The sequence below is a fragment of the Arvicola amphibius genome, chromosome 6, assembly GCF_903992535.2.
Source record: "Arvicola amphibius chromosome 6, mArvAmp1.2, whole genome shotgun sequence".
In the NCBI taxonomy this organism is placed as follows: domain Eukaryota; kingdom Metazoa; phylum Chordata; class Mammalia; order Rodentia; family Cricetidae; genus Arvicola; species Arvicola amphibius.
This window is the reverse complement of record NC_052052.2, coordinates 158,781,921-158,807,496: the sequence shown is the minus strand read 5'-3', so window position 1 is coordinate 158,807,496 and position 25,576 is coordinate 158,781,921. Positions and strand designations below refer to the sequence as shown.

At 36.0% G+C, this 25,576-nt stretch overlaps 1 protein-coding gene across 2 annotated transcripts in view; it reads left to right on the top strand.

The window, feature by feature from the left end:
- The window catches only part of Mfsd14b (major facilitator superfamily domain containing 14B), a 39,464-nt gene extending 14,407 nt beyond the window's left edge, over positions 1–25,057 (top strand). Inside the window, exons 3-12 of one of the 2 annotated variants that reach the window (XM_038334714.1) lie at positions 5,985–6,047; positions 6,454–6,581; positions 9,370–9,484; positions 13,883–14,101; positions 15,573–15,686; positions 17,346–17,417; positions 18,998–19,110; positions 21,514–21,611; positions 23,253–23,395; positions 24,403–25,057. In XM_038334714.1, the coding sequence (XP_038190642.1) occupies positions 5,985–6,047; positions 6,454–6,581; positions 9,370–9,484; positions 13,883–14,101; positions 15,573–15,686; positions 17,346–17,417; positions 18,998–19,110; positions 21,514–21,611; positions 23,253–23,395; positions 24,403–24,651 (1,314 nt within the window). In that variant the 3' untranslated portion in view covers positions 24,652–25,057. The remainder of the gene's footprint in view (positions 1–5,984; positions 6,048–6,453; positions 6,582–9,369; positions 9,485–13,882; positions 14,102–15,572; positions 15,687–17,345; positions 17,418–18,997; positions 19,111–21,513; positions 21,612–23,252; positions 23,396–24,402) is intronic. The other variant, XM_038334715.1, reaches the window with a different exon arrangement.
- Positions 25,058–25,576: the final 519 nt, after the last annotated feature.

The following is a 25,576-nucleotide window of genomic DNA, read 5'->3' as shown; positions in this document are numbered from 1 at the left end:
CATTATGAGTTGTGAGCCTATAGAGGGTTGGTTTCTTTGTTGTAATTTGCAAATCTGTTGGGAAGAAAGTATTCTTCAGGTTTTTCAGACTTATCTCTCCCTCCCCCTTTCTCCACTCTTGTTGTTTGTTTGTTTTGTTTTGTTTACATGAACCTTCCTGGTGTCGTCTCTTCTTTTGGGTTTTGTTTCCTTTTGCTATTTCATGAGAAACTGACTGCAGTAACTTACACAGTGACTTGACAACAGCTCTGGTGTTAACTTGTAGTAGGAAACGTCTGTGTACTTCGTTTGTGTCCCTTAAAGTTAGGGAGGCAGCTGCACGTGGGTATTGGTTGCTGGAACCATAGTGTGTTTCTTTCTGTTTGTTTGTTTTTGGTATTTCCATAGCTACTGGGAAAGACAGACTAAGACTGAGTAGAAAAATTTATGGGGCTAGAGGTATAAGAAGTAGTATACAGAATATTGTATAGGAGAACAGATGTAAAATCTTTTCCTAGCGAGATAAAAGCTAAAACACAACAATGAGCAAAGAATAAATGTGCGGATACATTGAAATTAGGGAAGAAATTAACTTAATAAAAATAAACAATAAAATAGTATTACGACCTCTCAGTATTTCTTCCCATTTTGGAAGATGCTGTTTGTCTCTGGGGAAATGACTTTGGTCTCTATAATTCAAACAAGTTAAATCAGTAGAGTTTCTATTACAAGTCTACTTTCTGACAGAATTCACCAGTATATGCTCACTTCTCACAACCCCCATCTGCAAATTATAACCTTCTCTCTAGTGTTTTGGGAATTGGTACATGTGCAGGGCTTTCTGTGACTAAGGCTCTGGGAAGGGGTTTATGGTTTTTTTTTTCTCCAGCTGCCTGTGTTTTCCTTTTACTTCCTACCTCTTACCCTTTTCCTTCTATCACACCCAAGTTTCATGGAACACTTCCATCATCCTGTGTAGCTTCTCTGTGTGAATGAGGGACTTGGGGAGAGGTAGACAGACTTCTCTCAGCTGCAGACGCCTATACCACACTTACATTACTCTCTCCAGTTGGCTGTGTACTACTGCCTCCCTCATATATCTTATCTAGTCTTTCTAATTTCCACTGTATCTTCCGTCTAATGTTCAAAGCTGATAATTTTGGGGACGGTGGTGTGTTCTGGCAGACACTGAACCAGCCAGACGAGAAGCCACTCTGTAGCCTCTTGAGTTTTTGAGCAGTTATGCTGCTTGAATAAATTTGCTTAGAATAAATGTTTAAGTGTTAGAGGTACTGAGTTGCTAGTATAACTTACTGTTATTTAAGAAATGTAGCTGAGTAGTTGTACTAATTTTTCTTCTTTGTGTTCTTCATTGTCGATAAAATTGCCTTAATATGTTCTCTTGTTTCCTGACTCCTACTGTTCATCCCACAGTGTGTTTTCCCTATTCTAACCCTATTCTATTTTTTGATTAAGGAGAATGAATTCCTCTTTAAGAAAAACATTTTGCTTTTGGCAAATGTTCCGTTTGGCAAATATGCTGTTCACTTTTTTTATTTTTTTAGATGCTAACTTGGGGTTCTTTGATAAGAACTAAATTAGTTTTGTTGTTGTTGTTTGTTTTCTCTTTTTCTTTCTTTCTCTGTATAACATCCCCGGCTCTCCTAGAACTCACTCTGTAGACCAGACTGACCTCGTACTCACAGAGATCCGCTGCCTCTACCTCCCAAGTGCTGGGATTAAAGGCGTGCACAATCGCTGCCCAGCTCAAAATTAGGGTTTATTTAGTCACAGCCAGTACTCATGTATCCTCTTTTATGTTTGTGTATGTCATCATTCTATTTATTCCTTGGCATCTTGAACCCATCACCTACAGTGGTTTAACTGTTAAGATGATAGCATATGTTTGCTTTCATTTTTAACCTTATTGTACCAAGTAGACAATACTCTTTTATTTTTAATAAGGCAAAAACAGAAAAAAATCCAAAAAAAGCAGTGTTGGAATCATGATTTGGTAACTTAGAATACCATATACATATTAATATTTTGTCCAATTTAACTCATTTTTTATCTGAGAATAATTTCATGGAGTGGAGAAAAGCATTTTACTTCTTGGTTCATAGTCTTCAAAAAATGTTACTTATGTAGCCATGGCTTAACTTACAGTTTTAATTAATTTATTTGATAATATAACTAAAGTTTGCATCACTGATGTCTTGTAGCTATAGCAGTTTTATGAAATTGCCTTCATACAGTGCGGGTCTACCTTCTAGTCCTACTAGTAGTATTAGCACATTAAAATGACCTGTCCCTTATTTCCATGCTCTTTGAGGGCCTAATCTTGGTTCAGTTTGATTAATCTGACTAAACTAGTGCCCTAGGGTACATTTAAATCAACTGCCTAATTGATTAAACTAAATAGTCACAAGAATTTCATTTCTTTTAATTTATAGAAATTATTTTTCAAGCTGACTTTGAAACCTCAGTGGACATTTAAGAATAGAGTATTCCCTACTCATTTATCTTTTTCATGTGGTGGTTTGAAAAATCCAGACTATTCTTTGACCACTTTCTTGTGACATTCAATTCTCTTATCCTTTATTCTGAACTGACTTTCAAGATAATGTGCCCATTCATTCCTTCATTTGACTAACATACATTTTTCTCTTGTCTGCCACTTGATCTTTTGACTAGCTGTCTTGTCTCTTTAATAAGTGTGTCTTTGCAGGAGTTACAATGGCTGGAATGAGGTACAACTGTCTACTAGATGTTTTGGTCATATTACATAGTCACGTTGCTGGATAATTTACTCTTTATAAGGGAAAAAATAGTAAGCGTTGTAACTAGTCACGTTGTAACTAGAGAGTCACATCTTGATTTCTAGAATCATGAGATGCTACAGATTGACTTGTTGGCTTTAGTAGATTTTCTTTTTGGATTTTGTAATATATATATATATAAAATTGTTGTTGTTGTTCTTAATTTTAAAATAAAATTTATAGAATGGGCCTGTGCTGAGGACCCTGCAAGCCTCACAGCCAGTGGGGAGATTATCCAAGAAAGGTGAAGAATGAAACTCCAGTTAGTACCAGCTTTGCAGGGCTGGCTCGAAATTTCCAGCCTGACTTTGTGCTTTATTTTTGTTACCCATTTAAGCATAGTAAAGATTTGGAAAAAGGTTTCTACATGACAGTTATCGCAACAAAGCTTTAAGCATAACTACAAAAAGCTCCCTAACAAAGTAGCAAAGCACCTGCGACCTTTAAAATAAAAATGTATTCTTATTGGTTGATTAGCAGAACTTAAGGCTAGGGTCTAGAGAGGAAGGATTTGTAATAAGCATAAAGATAGATTCTGATGCTGAAGAATGCAAAGTACATGGGACTCTATCATGGTTTTCTATTCACTAAGGGACAAAGCTCAGCATTAGGGCCTAAACAATTCTCGGATTAGGAGGAAATTCAGATGGAGGCTGGCTCCTAATGGAACAGCAAAGGATCACCAGGTTGACTTCATCTCAGCATTCCAGGTGCAGGATACATTCATTTCCTTCCATTGACGAAAATAGGCCCCCATGAATGACAATCCTGGTTTCTCCAATGCTTACTCTAAGCTATGCTTCCTATAGGCCCGTTTATGTAAATGACTAATTATTAAAGTGAGTACCACTCAGTATCTAATTAATATTATTAGTTAAATCTTTGTTTACTGTTGTGTAGCTGACAGTGTACAAAGCACTAATCTAAATCAAACAGATACAGTGAGCTTTTCTTGGCATTTGTTTCTCTTACTAATAATTTATTTAAATGAATGCCTGCACATGTGTGTACAGTGTCAGTGGAGAGCTTAAGAGGGTGTAGGATACCCTGGAACTGGAGTTACAGGAAGTTGTGAACCCTATGGTGTGAGTACTGAGAATTGAACCCTGATTCACCATAAAAAAAAACAGTGAGCATTCTTAACTGCTGAGCCAGCTCTCTAGCTCTGTCTGTCGTGTATTTTTAGATATGTAAACAAGGTTTCCAACTTTGCTAATCCATAATAAAGTCATAAAAAGAAGTGACAAGACAGTGTAAAATAACTATTAGTGAGTCGTCTTGTCTTCAAGTTTGGAATATATGCATCATTATACTGCGTCTGGCATTAGACATCTGAAACAAAGCCATTAACATTCCCCATACTAGCATGTTTTGTATGCTTAGAATGACTTTTATAGTTGTGATTAGTTGGTATAAAGCAGCTAAATGTTATTATTTTTAAACAGTATATTGTTAGTATTTTAAATTAATTGATGTTTAGTTGGATTTCCTCTGACTCTGTTCTGATGCTCTTTTTTTTTTTCCTTTTTGGATCTCTTTACTTTCTTCTGTATTTGATTTATAAAGACCTTTTTGTTTTGTGTGTCTTTGGTGCAGTTCTGCCGTGTAGAGTGTTGTTTGTAATACACACTGATGGAGATATTCAGTCTGGTGGAGAAGAAACATTTTTATTTTAAGCCTTGTTATAATTGAACATTTTAGAAGTGAGGTAAATCTTTAACTTTTTGTCAATCTTTCTGGTACATTTCAACAGCTTTTCTCAGTCTTTCTGCTGAGTTTGATGTATCTGTTTATATTTACAAGTGAGAGTAGTTGCAGTAGTTGAGGAATTAAAAGAGATGTTTTCTGGGACTAGGGAAATAATATAAATGCATGAATTTGGCTGAGAGTGTTGTGCTGGTGTTATAGTTCCAATGCCTGCTTTCTTGACAACAGTAATCATGATCTTTTACTAGCCAATTAGCCAGTAAAAGTCTTTCAAGCTCCATGTTTTAAAGTCTATGGGTTGCTGTGAGAAGCTGGAGAACCACATAGGACATAGACAAATTTATTAAGGAGGCCTATACTTATTCATATGGGTGAGGCATTTGGGGAGGGTATATTTTTGCACATGCCCAATCTGCAGCATACAGTTTTAGCTGAAACTAAAGGATATTTTGAAAGTGTATTAGCATAGGAATCTCCCCTAGTAGAAACAGGAACTCTTGATCTGGTTAAGAGATAAGCACTCTTCCATTTCCTCTAGAACACTGAAGGATTGTACAATGTAGATAAAAGGCATTTTGCTGTTTTTAACAGCACTGAGTAATCTGAAGCACTCTTTGGTTTGAATTACACCCCATTTAATTCTGTAAATGGCTCACTTTGAGGACTGTGCTTGTGATTATCATCTTGTGACCAACTACAAAGGTTAGCAGCATTGACAGTAATATATTGTCAGTAGTATATAGGAGTTTTTCTTTGTGACATATTTTAGTAATACATTCTCTTATAGCTCTCTTTTTTTGTATGTGTGTATGTGTGTATCTTTTCATATAGGAGTTTTGGGAATCTGGAAAACTAATTTATTGAAAGTTTCTTTTAACATCATCTATTAATTTGCTTCAACTGTTATTTGTAAAAATGAAATATAGTGCTCTGTGGGGGGGTGGGAGAGAGATTGATTGATTGATTGATTGATTGATTGATTGATTGATGTATAGATGTATATTCCTTCCTAAGATTAATTCAAGGAGCTGGAGAGATAGCTCAGCAGTTATGGGCACTTGTTGCTCTTTTAGAAGACCTAGGTTTGACTTCCAGCACCCACATTGGAGCTTAGAACCGTCTGTAACTCCAGTCCTGGGGTATCAGATACCTTCGGCTTGGCTTTGTGGACACCATGCTCTAAATATTTTATGACAAAAGCACCTGTGAGTGCTAGGGCTTATCTTGTCTAGTTCTTATTGTTACTGTTTTATTATGTTACTGTCTTTACATGGCTTCAAGGTGTTTTGTTATGTTTTGGTTTTGAGACAAGGTTTTCCTCTGTAGCTCTGACTGAAGTGATTTATTCTTGTTGTTTAAGATTTCATAAACATTTTATAATTTTTAGAGTTCATCCTGTTTAGCCTTCCAGTAATAAAGGCAGGAATCTTTACTTTTAATTTATATTTGAATAGTCTTGATGTTTATTTGTTTTTATAGGTTTTACATGAAACATTTCCTCAACACACATTCCTCATGAATGGTCTCATTCAAGGCGTAAAGGTAAGAAAAAATGTGTGAAATCATAGTGAATCAAACCCAGGAATCCCTATTAAGTCAGAAAAAAATATAAAACACAAATACTTATAAGGTATAAAATAATTTAAAAAGCCAAGTGAATACTCTAAATGACTTAGGTCATTTTTATCTATATATACATGGCAAATCTGTAAATGTTTAATTCTTATATAAACCTTTAATTGCTCTGCCAGGCAACAGTTCTATTTAACCCTTCAAGCTTATATAATATTTGTCTATGCATTATGCTTATGTGTTAAGCAATATAATTCAAATTATAATTATGCTTTAGTAATTTTAGCGATATTGATGAATACATATAGAAAGGAAGAATTATAAGTAATAAAGGGATCATACTTTAAATGTAACCTTTGCTTCTGTTTGTTCTAAGGGCCTGCTCTCTTTTCTGAGTGCTCCACTCATAGGAGCTCTCTCTGATGTGTGGGGCAGGAAGCCCTTTCTCCTTGGCACCGTCTTCTTTACCTGCTTTCCTATCCCACTGATGAGGATCAGCCCTTGGTGAGTAGCTGAACTCTTCACTGTCGTACTGGTCTGCTTTGAGTCTTATGTAAGTAAAAACAGGTTGGCTACCATTCCTAATCCAAATATCTAAAATGTGAAATGATCTAAACATTCCAAACTTTTTGAGGACTGACATAACACAAATCTAATTGGTTCAAGTATATACAAACTTTACCTCATAATGATCAAGTATAGAATAAAATAATGAAAAAGTATTTCAAATATTGAATAAAATGACTTTTAGACTGTGTATAAGGAGTATACAGAATATGGATAAATTCTATTTTACGCTTGGGTGCTATGCTTAAGATAACTCCTCATATATTTGCACAATTCAAAAATGAAAAAATGCAAAACACTTCAATCCCAATCATTTATGAACTCAACCATTACTTTGATCTGCAGAATACTCTTTAACCATTTCAAAGTAAACTCTACTTAGTTGAAGAAATTCAAGGTGTCTCTAAGGGAAGATATTGATGCTATGATGTCAGTCATAAGAAGTCAGTGCTGAAAGTGCCCTCACAGTTCCTGTCCTCACCACCAGAATAGTGTATTATCTTCGTCATTTCATTGCACTGTGGCACTGCATACTCCATAAAGACCCTTAGCTCATTCTAAATCATGATATGTATTTGAATTAATTTTTGCTCTTCAGTATGATGAATCCAGGTTTTTGTTTTGTTTTGTTTTACTGTTGTTGTTATTTTTTTCCATTTTTTAATTTTAATTTTTTAGTTCTAGACCTTAGGATAGTACCTTAGCCAGTATTTCTGGTGCTAATGCTCTTGATGCATGAAAATGCTTTTATTTGATTATTAGGAATTCTTGTTAAGTAAATTTTTTGGATACCATAATAATTTTATCTTCTACCAAGTAATCATTTTTTTTTGTAGAATACTAATGCACCATGCAATTCTTTTTTATAAAATCCCCTTTGCCAGCATAATATTTATTTAAATCTGTAACATTTGATGGTTCTACTCTTATATATCCTATTCGTTTGTTATAATACAAAATAGCCTTTTATCATAATTGCTTGATTTTTCTAAGCATATTAATGTCATCTGTAAATAATTTTACCTCATTCCTTTTAGCTTTATGCTCTTTACTGCCCTTTGAAACCTTAATAGCTAATGAATGGTATTTAATTAAAGTGATGATTGTGGTGTGATTTCTTCTATTTTGTAAAGACTGTTATAATTTTTCTTCATTAGCCTTTTCTTTATTCCTTTTATTTTTTAAATCTAATTGTGTATGAGTATTTTGCCCTTATGTATGTCTATGCACCATGCATGTATGTGGTACCGACAGAGTCAGAAGAGGGTGTTGGATTTCCTGGATTTGGAGTTACAGACAATTATGAGCAGCCATATGGGTATCTTAAAGAGCTATGTCTTTAGCATTTTGTTTCTATTTTATTCAAGGGTTTTCACTTGATTAGATTCAGAATTTATATTAAGAATTAGACATGAGATGTTATTAGATGGCTTTTGGCATAAATGGAAGGAGGGGTTTTTTGCTGCTTTGTTTTGTTTTGTTTTTGTCTCCTTAAAAACTATTATGATGCCCATGAGATGGCTCAGTGAGTAAAAATACTTGATATGTAAGCATGAGGACCTGTTTTCAGTCCCTGGTATCCATAGTTGAAGGAGAGAACCAACTCTGTCTGACCTGCCCAAAACATGATGCCACACGCATGGCTACTCTTTCATGCATCATGTATATATAGAGAGCTGCAATAACAGTAACAACAAAATTTGAATATTTTAAAGAACTATTAATAGATTAATTATGTTACTGACTGTTAATTAGTAATTTTTTAATATTAAAATATCTTTATGTTATAAAATAAACTCTACTTTGTATTCTGTAATATTCTGGCTTTTGCTATTTTAACTTTTTTCAATATATTTATGCATATTGTAGAAATTTTTGGTTTGAATTATGTTAACATTTTTTGTTATACTGTTTTCGTATAGTTTTTTTGTGTATATCTATGTGAGGGGTTGAATCCCTTACAACTGGAGTTACAGTTGAGAGCTGCCATGTGGGTGCTGGGAATTTTACCTGGATCATCTGAAAGACCAGCCACTGCTCTTAATTGCTAAGCCATCTCTCCAGCCCCATATAAAATTTTAAAAAGAAAATTTGAAACATAATTGTATTGGCTACCTTTAAAAGTACAGCTATACCTAAAACTATAGCTTTCATTTAGTCCGTAATTTTTCTTTTTCTCCTGCCATTTTTTCTAGGCCAACATGTACTCCTGCTAATATTGACAAAACTCCAGTTAATTTTATATTTATCTTCAAACATATATGCAGATACAGGAGTTTATTTTCATTAGTTTATAATAGTCACATGATATCTTTGACTTTGATTATAAAACTTGAGTAAAATAATCTTTCAGCTAACAGATGATGTGGTTTTTTATTAAAAAATTTCCACCTCCTCCCTGCCTCCCATTTCCCTCTCCCTTCCCCTACTTCCTTCCCCCTCCCTCTCCAGTCGAAGAGCAGTCAGGGTTCCTTCCCTGCCCTGTGGGAAGTCCAAGGTCCTCGCCCCTCCATCCAGGTCTAGGAAGATGAGCATACAAACAGGCTAGGCTCCCACAAAGCCAGTACATGCAGTAGGATCAAAACCCAGTGCCATTGTCCTTGGCTTCTCAGCAGCCCTCATTGTCCGCCATGTTCAGGGAGTCCGGTTTTATCCCATGCTTTTTCAGTCCCAGTCCACAGATGATGTTCTTAATCATATTCTTTTTAAAACAATCTTTTTATAGGTGGTATTTTGGCATGATTTCTGTATCTGGAGTCTTCTCAGTTACTTTCTCTGTAATATTTGCCTATGTAGCTGACTTCACTCAAGAGCATGAAAGAAGTACTGCTTATGGATGGGTAAGATGGTTAACTTTTTGTTTGATTGTTTTGAAACAAAAAAAGTAGGCCAAGTTTACTTTAACCTTGGAATTTTCCTTTCATAATCTCTTGAGGGCTAGGAATATACTTTTATATTGGCTAGTAATTTATTATATTGTGTAGCAATTTACCTGTCTTGGGAATTTTTGTTATTTTGAGGTTTTAGGGCAGACTAGACTTAAACTCAGTGAGTATCTTAGGATACTTCAGTTCCTCCTCCCTTCATTTCCAGAGTGCTAGGATTACAGGCATACACCATTATGTCCAGCTTGTAGACTTAAAAACTAGACTAATTAATAGCATTCTGTTAAAAATTGATAAGAAATTGATGTTTGAAATAACATCAGAAATAGATTTTAGAAATGTGAGAATCTCAACAATGTGTCTCAAGTACTCATTTGAGACATAACCTATAGAAAACAAAAGGCTATTCATTTGGCAGGTGGTGTTGAATAAATATCAAAAGTTATGAGGAATTTATTTTTTGATATTTTGTCATTAGACAGTCGCATTTTCTTAGTCATGATAATGATATTATAGTTATGTATGAGAAGAAAGAACTATTAAAAAATGACAGCAGAAGCATTTTGGGTCAGAAGGGCAGAAGATCACATCTTTGCAAGTTAACTTCCCCCCACTTAAAAAAAAAAAAGACAGGGTTTGAGAGAGGATTTTGCCATGTAGCCTTGACTGGCCAGGCTGGACTCTAACTCAGGGATCCACCTTCTGCAAAGTACTTTTAAATGGTTTAGAGATAAGACAGCATATACTCATATTGATGAGCAATTATAGACACATGTTCAGTATCTGGGATGTATATGTATGTTGTAAAAAGAAAAGTGATCTGGCTAGATATTGGAGAGTAGTAGGTTAAAGGAGGATAAGAGCCAGAAACCCAGATAATTACTTTCTTTTTTGTACCATTTTCTTTAAAAAACTGCTTCTTAAAATAAAGTAAAATAAACATACAGGTAAGTTACTTCCATTCCACAAAACACTTTTATTTTATTGACTTCAGGCACCCACAGTTAACGTTTCTTTCCCTTCTGACTACTATCTGCCCACTCTCTCCCTTCCCACCTCCTGTGAACATTATTCATGCGTCATCCTAAATTGAAGGCACTTGGGCATTACTGTTCAGGATAGAGGAAAAAGTGAATAGGAAGGCTTCGAAGAAGGAACCATTCAAAGTGGGCTGTAAGTGTCATGAAGAGCACCAAAATCCTATACCTCATAGAAGTGCAGCTTTCTTCTCCACCTTGTCTTATCATGGGAAATGTCTATGACATATTAATTTCCTCACAGTGTTATTAGACTATAAAAAATGTGAATGGATACATGGAAACATAAAACATGTACATATTAGTGGAAAATAGTTCATTTAAAGTTTTGATGTATATACATCACATAATATCTGGTTAGACATTTTGTTTCCATCAGGTTAAACATTTTTCCCTTTTTTGTCTTTTATTTACTATGTGTGTGTGTGTGTGTGTGAACAACTACCATAACATTCTACTCTTCTGTCATGTTCTGGGAATCAGACTCTGGTTACCAGGCCTGTGCAACAGGCATGCTGAGCCATATTGTCAGCCCCATTTATTTTTTCTTATGGTGGAATTTTCATAGCTGTTTATTTTTTGCTTTCAGTGGAAACATAATTTATAGTGCTTCTGTGCTAATTACAGAAAGAGTTTTGATAGTCACTAGTAGTGACTGTCACTTAATTACTTAATTTCTAGCTCAGTTTCTCATTGTAGATGACAGTTAGGATTAGTGCTTATTCATGAGGCATGGCAAGAAGCCAGTGAGTGATCCTAGCTCATACAGTATCACTCTGAAGTATGATCCCATCAGCTGCTGCAGCTCAGCAGTAGGCGACTGGGTTTGTCTCAGGCCTAGGTCTTTGCCAGTAATTCCCTTACAGCCTATATCTAGCTTGCAGAGAATTTTCTGCCGATTATTTCCAGGATGTGTTAATTAAATTCTAAAAGGTACTTTGATATCCAGTCTAGATTAAAATGTGCTTTCCTTTCTGGAACTCCATCAGGAAACCAAGAAGGAGGTTCTTTAAGGGTCATAGCAATCAATAATACTACTGGTAAGTTCCTCCTCACTGCATCTAGTAAATGAATCTATAAGATGATTTCGTGGCAACAGAGTCTTGATGAATGTTGTTGTGAGTTTCGATAATTTTAAACAAAATCTGCAAAAGTATTGTCCTTCTTAAGACATAAAGTAGCCTACTTGGCAGTATGCTCAGGTGCTATGAGATCTGACCACACAAAAACTTAACATTGTGTCCATAACACTTGAGGATGGTACCCTACTGCTCAAGTAACAACTGAAGAGAGTACAGCACAGTTCCCATAGCTGTTTGCATGTTTTTGCAATTTGTGTCAGTTATGTGGCTGCCTGGACTTTTTCAGATAAAATGGTAAGATCTCTGTCATTTTCACATACTTACTAAATAACTGAGTTTCAGAAATTTTTATTTCCCAAACTAAAATTCCCCATATCTTTATTCCCCACTGCAAAAGTCTTTTTTCTATCATTTTTAGCTTTGAAAGCTTTTTAATGTAGCATTAGTTTTATATGTATTATGTTTTTATATTCAGTTGTGGGATAATAGGTGATACAAAATGTCATTGCTTACCAGGAATCATAATTAGATATAGTGATTTCTAGTGTTTCTTTTTAAATAGCATTTTTACTTAATTTTTTAAAATTTTATACATGTATATGATATATCTTGATCATATCCATCTCACACACCCCTAGAACCCCCATGATATCTTCTAATTTCATTTCACTCTTTATAGTGTTTTTTTCCTGATGTGATTTTTTTTTTCTAATAGCATCTTCTAGTTTTAATAACTTAATCAGTATGTTTCTGGTACTCTAATCTGCTTATAATTTAGAGAATGAATATTTACATTATATTTGTAGATGTAGAACATAGAGCTGCAGTGTAATAAGGCTTACTAGCTACTGCCCTAACCAGAAAGCTTCAACCCTCCACAAATCTTTAATTTTCTTTTGTGTGGGTGTTGGTATGAGTGGTACTAATGATCACACCCAGTGTTCTGAGTATGCTAGCTAAACAGTCTAGCTATATATCCCCAGCCTGTAGAAGGACGGCAGGCTGCATCTGCCACCGGGCTAGCTTTACACCCGAAATAATTACACGGAAACTGTATTCTTTTAAACACTGCTTGGCCCATTAGTTTCAGCCTCTTATTGGTTGATTCTCACATCTTGCTTTAACCCATATTTAGTAATCTGTGTAGCACCACGAGGTGGTCGCTTACCAGGAGAGATCTTAACCTGCGTCTGTCTTGGAGAGAAGCATGGCTACTGCATATGGCTACTGCCTGAAGCATCTGCCTTCTTCCCAGCATTCTGTTCTGTCTACTCCGCCTACCTAATTTTCTGTCCTATTAAAGGGCTAAGGCAGTTTCTTTATTAACCAATGAAAGTAACACATAGACAGATGACTCTTCCTCCATCACCAGCCTTCATTCTTTTATTTTTGTTAATGTAGTTGTTTTGGTTACAGCTTTTTCTCTTAAAACCAGCTACCTTTTCCTCCCACTGTGTTAATGAAATAGTTATAAAGAGATAAATGTGTATGTGGGGAAATATACTGGTTTTGGATGAATCAGATACAGTACCTGAGGAATTTATAGATTTCATCATCAGTTCTTCAGATTTAGGGTTTTATTTTTGAGACAGTTTTATTATGTAGCCTAGACCTGGCCTTGAACTCAGCAGTCCTGTACCAACCTAAGTACTGTGATAACAGGCATGAACTACCATGCCTCATGCTAAGCAGGTGCATGCCACTGAGATGTAACCCCAGCCCTGAAGGAATTGTTTTAATACTCTTCCTTGTACATCTCTGTTTTCCAGTTAAACAGGCAAAACCAGTTAGTGTTTTATGAGGAAAACTCCTACATTGTTCATTTATATTGTATTTTAATTATAGCTCTCCAGAATATCTCCACTTAGTTAATATCTCCATTTAGTGGGTGAATATATTTTTAAGCAAAATTGCTTTCCTTATTCTTAAAATTTGTATGCAATACATTTGTCTTGCTGAATCCTGGAGAGGGGTCTTCAGAGATGGCTTAGCAGTTAAGAGCAGTTGTTCTTGTAGAGGACTTCTCATAACTATCCATTCTTCCAGTTCCTCTTCTGACCCCTGTGGGTACCAGGCATTCACTCAAGGAAAATACTTATAAATCTTAAAAAAGAGAGAGGGAGGGGAATATCTATAGATATATACCTGCAGTAAGTGGGACTCTGGGGGAGAGCATGCTCTCTCCACTGATGTTCATATTTAGGATCCTAAATGATTGTATTTTTTTCCCATAGGTCTCAGCTACCTTTGCAGCTAGTCTGGTTAGCAGCCCAGCTATTGGAACATACCTCTCTGCAAATTATGGAGACAGTCTTGTTGTGCTGGTAGCCACAGTGGTGGCTCTCCTAGACATCTGCTTCATTTTGGTAGCAGTTCCAGAATCTCTACCGGAGAAAATTAGACCTGCTTCCTGGGGAGCTCAGATTTCTTGGAAACAAGCAGACCCTTTTGCGGTAAATAAGACATGAAAATATTTACTTCCTATATATTTCTTTTTACTGAGAAAATAAGACTATATATACAGCCTCAAGTATATATACTAACAGTTGTTGATTCATTTCTTTTACAGTAAAAATAGAAACAACTTTACTTACAAGTAAAGGGCTGAGAGACTGAGAAATACAGAATTAAGTTGTGTAAATCATAAGAGACAAAATATTGCCCTCAAAGACATGGTTGTTTTTATCACTTAATAAAATGAATGAAGATAGTGGGAGAGGGAGGTAGTAGGGAGTATATCACACTAACAAGAATTTGCTAGGAAATTTTTGTTCCTCTCTCTCTCTCCCTGTCATACCTACTTTTATAGAATAGTTGTAAACCACATTGTGTGAGCATGTATAGGCCAGGGGTGGATGTCTGATATCATCCTCTTAATCACAGTTGGCTTTATTTTTTGAGTCAGGGTTTCTCCTGAACCTGGAACTCATCAATCTCGTAAGACTACCTGACCAGAAAGTTCCAAGGATCTTCCTGTCTCTGCCTCCCCAGTGCTAGGGTTATAGGCATGCACCACAGTGCCTTGCTTTTTTATGTGCTGCACATCAAACTTGACTCTTCATGCTTGTACAGCAGGCACTTTACCAACTGAGCCATCTCCCCAGTTCCTTAAAATTATTTTCTAAAATGGTCACTCAGAGTACTTCTTGGAGATCTTGCCTGTTCCTCTTATGTGTTAGTTATATTGTCAGATGGTGAGAAAGGAGTTTGGGGAAGGAAACAGGAATGGGCTAGAGAGCCTGCAAGCTACTTATCTATATATGTATGTGAGTATGTATGTATGTATGTATATATTTATCCCTTGTAGTAATCAAGTTACATGTAGAAACTCTCTGTAAAACAGAACTACTTATTTTTCAGGGCAGCTATAAGGACTCCAATTAACATGTGTAAGTTAACTGGTCTAATGTCTTGTGTAGCAAGGTTTTAGTAGACATTAGTTGTTTTGCTATTGATTATATAAAGTTTATAGATGGTGACCTAAAAGTTGTGTGACACTTGTCACTCCTGTTCAAATAAAAGTTTTAGGATATACCAATTGTCTTCCTGGTTTCAGGCAACTTGACTATCAATAACTTGAAGAATAGAGTGAATTTATGTATAGTGGAAACTATGGAAGAGGTGAAAAGGAAGATCAGAAGATCAAGTTTATCCTCAGCTGCATACACGTTTGAGCCCAGTCTTGGCTACATGAGACTTTGTGTCAGAAAAAGAAAGAAAACCTTGTAATTAAAATCATATAAAAGAAGTTACTTTACAAATCCAGAGAGATAATTGATTTTTCTTAAGAAGGTTTGGTAGAAACATTTTTTCAGGGCCTGTTTATAGGTTGCTCAAGATATCTTGACAGAGATGTATGAAAATAGTGAAGCCAGTGTTACAAGAACACTGACATTTGTGGTTTTGCTTTCTGCTTATTCCCAGTCCTTAAAGAAAGTTGGGAAAGATTCTACAGTCTTACTCATCTGCATCACAGTGTTTCTCTCGTACCTTCCCGAAGCTGGGCAATATTCCAGCTTTTTTCTCTATCTCAGGCAGGTGAGTAGTCCCTAGTAGCCTTCTAACATGTAGAATACTAAAGACTGAGAATTGTCTAAGATAGGTTGGAGAAAACATTGTAGAAAAGGAAATGTGAGTTTATTTCTAGAGACGTCACAAAGCAGGGGCATATAATGGCCTCATGAGTAACTGGAGCGAGCGGTGTGTGTAGCCATGCCCACCTTCTTGCTGTGAGGCAAGGGTGTTGCTTATATCTAGGATTTAAGAACACAGTAAGACATCTGCTTTGGAAAGTTCTTTTAAAATAGAGAATTATCAGAATTAAAACTCTGAGCCTTTTGATTCTGTAAACCTGGTTAATTGACCTAGAATTTGCTGAGCAGACCAGGCTAACTTACAGAAATCTACCTAGATTTGTCTCCTGAGTGCTGGGATTAAAGTCATCCACCACCAAATCTGGCACTGAGACCCTTGTCTAAAATAGCATTTAGAGTGAACGATGTGGGATTTCTCTCTGTATGCTGAGAATATGTTTTATTATCATTGGTTAATACAACAGTGTTGTAATTAACGTAGTTTTGTGTGATTATTTGGGTCTGGGCAGCTGGGAAACTAAAGTGCAGTCTCCATTTACATTGAAGCAAATTAAGAGAAGATACAGAACTGTCGTATCTTTTATGCACAGGTGCATGCTGGTACCAAAGGGATTCATTTGGTACGGTTTATGAGCCTATATATTTTTATAAAGGAGCAGCACTCAATCTGTACCTTGTGATAAGTTCACTTTTGGCATTGCTTAAATGTTTTAGCATTTATGCATAAAGCTGATAATAGGCTGCCTTCACCTCCTTTAGTGCTGAAATTATAGGCATGAGCTATACCACCAGGTCCAGATTTTGTAATTGAATATGATTAGGTTGTAACAGAAGACCCAGAGGTTCTAGCACTAGTAATTTATTATTTAATTGTGATTGGGTGGGAGATGCTCATTTATGAAGTAAGAAGACTATATAAAGTTATTTTTAGTATTTTCCTGTATTTTATAGAATTTCAGTAGAAGACAAAGTAATGTATCCTTTTAAAAATTATTAGTCATTTTATAGTTACTGTTGCAGTTGGAGGTTTAGAGGTCATTGCCAGTAAGACTTGGCTGTTTACTTAATAGAAGTATATGGGAGCTTTCACAGCACACCTACCGCTGGACCATACCTCGAAGTCTAATATAATTAATCTTCAGTGGGTTCTGGCATCCTCTTGTTCTCTTTTCTCCCGTTCTTTCCTTTTCTCTGTTGCTCACATAATTTTAAAATACAACCAGACTCAAGAGCCACTGACTTCACTGATGGTCCAGTTCTACCTTGGCAACAGTAAAAGTCAAGTTGCTTTTTTTTACACTCTCTTTATTGTGCTCTCATTGTCTCCACAATGGGGCAGACTAATTAAGAGAGGGAATACTAAACAGTAGGCATAATAAAATTTTCAAAAAATTCACAATCTGTGCTTACTCATAACTATTTTGTCAGATTTAACTGAATTTTGGGTTAATTTTTTCAGCTTCTGCCTACTGCTTTTGTGAACTTCCCTCAGCTATTTTCTCCTGTCAGTTTTAATAGGAAAAAAACCAATTTCTTATTAATTATATCTCTAATAGCTCTCATTACAAAAGTGATTTTTTTATTTTTTTTCTCATTTCTACAGGTCATAGGTTTTGGATCTGTGAAAATTGTAGCATTCATAGCTATGGTAGGAATTCTGTCAATTGTGGCTCAGGTGAGTTTTTTACAACATGTGGATTAAAAAGGCAAAGCTTCCCACCCCGCCCCCCCAATCCTGATAACCTCAGTTCTATAAGAAGCCAAGGATACAAGTTTCAAAGAGTTCCTCCACACTGTTGCCTCAGCTGCTTAACTCCTGCTGTAACATACCTTGCTCATGTAGAGAACCACTGAATTCAGGAAGCTGGTAGGGACACAACTCACGGAACTGGTTGTACATACAATACTGAAGTCCTTAGGATTCAGTAGAACTTCATACAGATTTCATTAGGATGTTATTTGTAATTTGTGCTGGATCCATTCTTCTTACTCACTGCCAGAACAACTGGGTTAACAGGATGGTGAATTGACTTGGTCAGAGAAGCTCATTGCCAAGCAGTGACCTGAGTTCAGTCCTTGGAACCGCCATGGTAGAAGGAGAAAACTGACTCCTGCAAGTTGTCCTCTGACCTCCACATACATGCTGGGACATGTGTATACACATGTAATACATAGGTATAAAAACTATTTTAAAGGAAAATAAAATAATCAGATACAGCAAAATTAACCAGTGGAATGTGAAAATTAATTAGAAATAAGTATCTTCTAGATGCTGCTGTCTCCAGGACTAAACAAATAAGGATCAGCACATATATATATATTAGAGAGAGAGAGAGAGAGAGAGAGAGAGAGAGAGAGAGAGAGAGAGAGAGAGAGAGAAAATAGCAGTGCATTCTTTCCAACCTATTATAATTTCAATCTAGAAAGGCAAGAATATTGTCCTCCTATGCTTCAGGGACAGTCACTATAGCTTATGTGGATTGCCCAGAGACTGTTCCCTCGAAATGGCTATCTAGGCCAGGCTACGTGTTCTTCTGTGATTAACTCTCTGCAGAAGAAAATGAGAAGTCTGGGAAAATAACTAGTCCTACCAAATGAGAAGCAAACTATTTCTTTGCTGTTTTTGTTTTAACTGTTGGAACATGCTAGCAAATGCCAATTATGTTAAGCTTCTAAGTCGATTATGATTTTCTTTTGTGTTTTATATTAACCTTAATTGTTTGCCCATAGGTGTCTTTATCTTCCTTTTCGTACTGTCCCTACAAGTTATATTTAACATAATATATATTTATTAAAAATGAAGCTCTTATCATTCTTGATTTTGTGAAATTGTTAACTACGAGAGAATAGTAAACCGTGATGAACATTTACAGGTGTGGAATTCTGCTGAACGTTAAGTGCTTGTTGACATTTCTCCAAAGAAGGCTAAGGTGTGATCCTCTCGGTCATGATAACTGCAGTGCACCTGTATTAACCTTTTGGGAAGGAGTAGAGGAACACCAGTTAGACAGGCTTTCTGGAAGGAAGTCAAAGGCCCTAAGCCCCAGATCAGCACTAGAGTCCTTGAACTCCACCCCCAAAGAGTTATCACAACTGCCTGCTCTTGGGGCTTATAACCAGACATATGTACCCTTAAAAGACTTTGGCCATCAGTGAGTGGAATTCACTAAAAGAGCTTATGCTCTGAATTTGAGTTTGTGATCAAATTCATGTGCGCTCATATGGCTTCTGAGAGTTATCCTCTTTGCCTTACAGACAGTCTTCCTTAGCAAATTGATGAGATCACTAGGGAATAAGAATACTGTCCTCCTTGGCTTGGGTTTCCAGATGCTCCAACTTGCCTGGTATGGTTTTGGATCTCAGGCCTGGTAAGCTTTCCTTAATTCACATATTATCAAAACAAACAAGCAAAACGCAGTGAATATTAACAGATATAATGAGTCTTAAAGGAGCTAAGGCTATTTGACTATTTTTTTTTTTAAAGGAGGTGTTGTTTCACTAGTTGTATTCAGCATTTCATGCTTGGGCAGGAGTAGAGCTAGAAGATTTGAGATGTCTTGTAAAGATTTCACTATTCTGGAGTCATTGCTTTATTGAATGTGTGTTGTCGTACACCAGCCCCCCAATACAGTTCTCGTTCACTTGTGATCTCCCCACTCACACACTCTCCCTCCTTTCCCTTTTTTTGAGGGTGGGTAGATTTGTGTTTGTTTTTTGAAACAATCAAATTTCGTAGCCCAGACTTGCTGCAGTTCTCCTGCCTAGGCCACCTAAATTACAGGTATTACAGGTTTGAGCCACATGGCTGACTTTGTGTATATATTTTCTTTTAATTATTGGATAATATCATACATATATATATGTTTTGATCACTTTCCCCTAACTTAATGTGACCTTTTGTTTTTAAACCCACTGTGTCCACTTGGTACTATTTGTATATGTAGAGATATAGACATCTACTGGATCATGAGTAGTTTCTTAGGGTCTGCATCCCTGAAGAAAACTGACAACTGCCCTTCCCTTCCCCAGAAGCCACCAGTTGTCAGCAGCTCCTCTGGCTGGGGTGGGACTTCATGAGTACCTTCTCCACTCATACTGGTATTGTAGCTGGCTAGATCTCGTGCAGTTGCTGCGAGTTCATGTGTGCAACTGTGCTGACAGATCTAGCAAATACTGTTTCTCTGACTATGTCCACTACCTCTGGCTGTCAAAATATTCCAACTTACCTCTTTTTAAGTGATCCCTGAGCCTTGTGGAAAGGAGGTATGATATAGATGTTCCATTTAGAGCTGAACTCTGTGGTCTCTTAGTCTCTGTACTTCTGCTTCTTTTTTTTTTTGTTATATTTATTTATTTTATTTATTTATTATGTATACAATATTCTGTCTGTGTGTATGTCTGAAGGCCAGAAGAGGGCGCCAGACCCCATTACAGATGGTTATGAGCCACCATGTGGTTGCTGGGGATTGAACTCAGGACCTTTGGAAGAGCAGGCAATGCTCTTAACCTCTGAGCCATCTCCCCAGCCCTGTACTTCTGCTTCTTAAGTACATTTATCCACTTTCAGGATATGACATATAGTCAAAACAAAAAGACACTAAATAACAACAGATTACAGCATGCTTTGCTGGTACACTTAGGCAGTAATTTAACTATCATAAAATAAATCATTTGATGAACACTAATATGTCCTTCAAAGTCATGTGAGTATCCTGCATCAATTTTCTTTAAGTATTCATATTTTATCTTTCTATAAATGGGAAGAAAGGTCAAATTAAGACCTATTGATAAAAAAAAGAACACAAAGTCTTGAGTTCCATTCTTCTGTATGGCAAGTGTCCTTACGTACCTTATTGCCAGATACTGCAGAGTCTCAGTTTCCATTGTAGACATGAATTAGTCCTATTTGCTCATTTGCATTCATAAATGGAGCTATTAGAAATGCTTTATTGATTAGAGATTAGTTGGGAAGCAGATATATGAAATTCTGAATTTCATTTCATATGAACCATTTGTTCTATGTTACATTTTGCCTAAGATTAAGTTGATGATTCAGTTTTTTTTGGTGGGGGGGGTTTGTGAACTCTGGTTCAGTATCTGGCTATTCTAGACAAACCACTTTATAAAGTGTTAAAAAGACTTTATGATAATAAGATTTTTAAATGTCAATAAAGACCACCCCAAAGGACGTACATTATCATGACTTTTTTTTCCACTGAGAAAAGGACAAAGTCTGAAGCAGTCTTTGTTTATTCAGTTAACAACAGAAAGTGCTATCAAGCCTGACAGACCACACAGCCAAGGACATTGCAAAAGATGAATTTTCGAGAAATGTAGAACGTTAGTGACAGATGCAGATGGAGATGTAGTGTTTATTTAAAACAATAAAAGAATAGACATCCTTTTAAGAACTTGAGCCTACACTTGGAAATGACAGTGGGGCAAGCTGAGAGAAGAGACTTTTGAAAGAGGAAATAAAATATTCTTTGATCTGCATCCCAGTCTGTGGTCAGTGTTAATATGGATTCTTTTCACAGAGAGACTTACTTTGTAGCCCAGACTGGCCTTGAATTCATGCTGCTTCTGCCTGAGTCTTTTGGATGCTAAGATTACTATAATTACTTAGAAAACTATACCTTGTCCAGGAAATCCATTTTTAAAGAGTGAAAAAATAAATAAAATGGAACATGAGGAAATACAAAGCATTTGCACTGTTACCACTGATTAAAAGTACCTTAAAACCTTATTACAGCCTTCTTTAATCTTTTCAGGATGATGTGGGCAGCAGGAACTGTGGCTGCCATGTCCAGCATTACATTCCCAGCAGTCAGTGCCCTCATCTCTAGGAATGCAGAGTCAGATCAACAAGGTGAGATTTGTACCCTTGTTCCTTCAGCTGGAACTTCTCCTTCCTGAAGTATGAAATCCTGCATCCTTGATAACAATAACAATTGACAGCAGTGGGCCCCTGTCATAGGAGCATATCTGCTTATTTTGTCAAATACAGAAATTCTGTTTTCCTCCTTGCTCACACTCAGACTTTAACAATCCAGACTCAACCATTCAGGTTATTAGTAATAGTTAGAAATAGAAAACATCCATTTCTAGTTTCATTTCTGATTACATTGTCATCAGAAGTAACCGGTTTATAATCTTATTTCAATAGATTTCTATTAAATAATAATAGCAAATTAACAGTGTAATATCCCCTTAGTCACTAAAAGTTAACTTGAAATAATTCAGTCTCAGGAGCTTAATTTAAGAAAGGAATCTTTGAAGAGATGAAGAAAACTCTGATTATTAGTAATTGGAGATAGGGAGAGATGATGTGACTTAGAATTGCTATGTAGAAAGCAGACGTTATTCTTCCTTCCTCTGTGTGTTTCCTTTTCAGCCAGTTCTGATGCCAAAATTAACCTCTTTTTTCCCCATCTTCTAATGGCCCACCTGCCATAGTCAGGAAGTAGGAGATTTTATCACATTTATTGTTTTTTATTTTTATTTAATTGTAAATATTCATTGTAATATTCATTTGTGTTACAGGAAAATGGAAAATTTGTGTATGTGTGTGTATGTGTATAAGACAACATAAATGTACATAGTAATTTGGTTTGATTGATGCCAGTATAAACCCAATACCTTGAATATACTAGGCTATACCTCTATCCCTAAAAGGAAATGTTTTTAAATTTGTAAGAGGACTTTTAAATTTTTCAACAAAAATTAAATTTTAGAAGATAGTTTATTTATTATCATTACACCTATTTTCCCACATAATGAGTTTGCTGTTATGTGTATCCATCCTTAGATTTATGGACTTAAGTGACATCCTTTGTGCTATCACCATTAACTGCAGTAACTTAGCTGGGTATGAATAATATTATATTTGCCTATTTTTGACTTACAAAAATATGCATTTCATATGATTCAAACCCATGTTTTGCTTACCATATTAGAAAGTTGAGATATCTAGAAATTGATGCTTCCAGAATTTTTGAATGGACATCTGCATAAGATGGAAGGTTGCAGATGACAACCCAGGGCCAGGAGGAGCCTCTTTGTATTCACATGTGGCCAAGGATGTCTGAATGGAGAACATACTTTTATTGTACATGAACAACTAAATGAGCCAAGAAGGAAGTCTTAACCCGTAGAAAAATTGAAATTACATGATAAGGAAATAATTATTTAATATTTTCTTATTTCTCATTAAATGGTAGATCTAGTTCAAAAGGTTTTCAGAAACTGAATTCAATTTTTTCCTTGTAGACCTTAGTACAGAGAGTACTGACTACTAAATAGACATAACGCAACCAAGAAAACATTTGTATAATGAATGAAAATATCATGATGAACTCTAATGACTGTAATAGATACTATAAGAAAATTATTCTAAACTATGATGGCTCAGTCCAGCCAAGTCTGTCTTAATGATGGAGTGTCCTATAGATAAGCTCTATATGTCGAGGCACTTCTCTGAGAGACTGACTCCCTTCTCATTGTGATCTAGGGGTTGCCCAGGGGATCATAACAGGAATACGAGGACTTTGTAATGGCCTAGGACCAGCACTGTATGGCTTCATATTCTACCTGTTCCATGTTGAACTGAACGAATTGGGCCCAGACTTGAATTCTGATGATGATCCCTTACAGGTAATTTGGTGATCTGTGTTATAATAATGTTGTCTTTGATTATTGCATAATCTTGTGGCTTTAGATCCCTATTTATTCATTATCATTGCACTTGACAGCAGCAGTTCATTGCTTGGGATCAGAAAGGGCTCATAACAGATTTAATGTCTTATATGAAAAAATGTATCTGTACCTTATTTAGGTCCTCTTTTCACCTAGTCACTATGAATAGTATGCTATTATCTGGCTAGGTTTAACCTAAATAAAATATAAAATTACCTAAAAATTTAGCTTAAGGGACTTGGTATATAGCTTAGTTGGTAGGTGCTTACCTAAAATGTACAAAACTTAAAAGAAGTGTAGTAGTACATGATTGTAACTCTAGCAATCAGAAGGTAAAGGCAGAAGATCTTAAGTTCAGGGTCATTCTTAGCTACATAAGTATGAGGTCAGCCTGGGAAACAACAGACTCTGTGTTTACAAAAAAAAACTTACTAAAAATTAAGCTACTGTGCTTCTGTTTTTTAAAAGATAAACATTTATACAAAGTTCTGTACAAATCTGAAATTATTAATATTCATATGTAGAATTGCATGATCTGAGGTAACAAGATAAGATTACAGAAAGAAAATTACTGCTTTTGTAAGTATATAGGGTAGGTTCTATTAATTAAAAATAATATAAAAAGCAGTGATTTGTTGCCCTGAGTTATTTTCCAAACATTAATCTCTATTAGAATTTGCCTTGATTAATGAAATACAAGCCTATTAAAAAACAATTAACTAGACTTTTCAAAAAGTCATTTAAAACTATCTTGTAATTTTAAAAAGGATCCTAACCATGCTGGGTATGTTAATGCATGTCTATGATCCTAACATTTGGGAGATATTAGCAGAAGGGTTGTGATGTCAAGGCCACTCTGGACTAAATAGCACAAGACTCTGTCTTTAAAAAAAAGTAAACAAATAGAAAAATAAATAAAGACTTAACTAACTTCTGTCTTTACTTGTTTTTTTTATATCCATCAGGGAGCTTTCATCCCAGGCCCACCATTTTTATTTGGAGCATGTATAGTTCTTATGTCTTTTCTGGTTGCCTTATTCATCCCTGAATACCGTAAAACTGGTGGAGTTCAAAAACATAACAACAACATCAGTGGCAGCCCAAGCACTCCCCCTGAACGGGGCTGTGATGAGGACATTGAACCATTACTGCAAGACAGCAGCATCTGGGAGCTCTCCTTTGAAGAGCCTGGAAATCAGTGCACTGAACTATAACCCAGCAGTACCCAGCAGTAAGGGAGGTTCTGCAGACACCGTCTGAGAGCCATGGAGGAAGCTGCACCACCTGGAGACTTCATGGTGCTGGGGGGGCAATGCTAACAGCATCCTTTGGGCCAAGTTTAATAGGTTACTCTTTCATGCCTTTACCCTTCACTCTTCTGCCTCTTTCTGTTCCTTTACTCCCATTCTTTTTCTTCCTGTTTATATATTCTAAGAAAGATTGAAAATGCTTCACAGAAAATATGAAACTCTCAAGGTTATTTGGAATCTAGACTTTAAAACTTTAATGGGAAAATCCTATCTGGTAGGAAAGGTTGCCTTTCCTTCAGGAACTAGAATGAGAGTGGCAGCAATTTTTCTGTTCCCTTGTTGGTAGAAGGTGTGAGGTTAGAGTGCTAACTGCCGTCTTACATTCTTTCTGTGAATTATTCCTCTTAGTCTATAGGTGTTGATGAGTGGCCATTCTAAAGAGTCACTTGGTATCAGGGATCTACTGACTTTGTCCAAAGGTTAAGTGAAAACCTAGTTTTGCTTTCCCTTTATTTTTTTTTATTTCTTAAGCTTCTTGAAAACAAACCTTAATAGTGTGTGGGCGAATGATTACCTTTATTAGATAAAGAAAACCTTTCTTAGAAAATTCAAATAATGTTGAACAAGCAGCACAGATTCTTGGTATACAAAGTAATTTTACAGAAGAAGAAAAAAGAAATCAAGCCTGTAGCCCAGCTACTTACAGATTTTAACAGGCTAGCCTTGGCAACATACTAAGATCCTATCTCAAAGCTAAACAACCAACCATGAAGCATTCTAATTTTTATTGTTTTGTTTTAACAATTTGAACATTCCTACAAGGTGATGAGAATAACAGATAGCAGAGAATACTCCTTCCTGTATCTCCTATGTCCTACTTCTGTTTCCT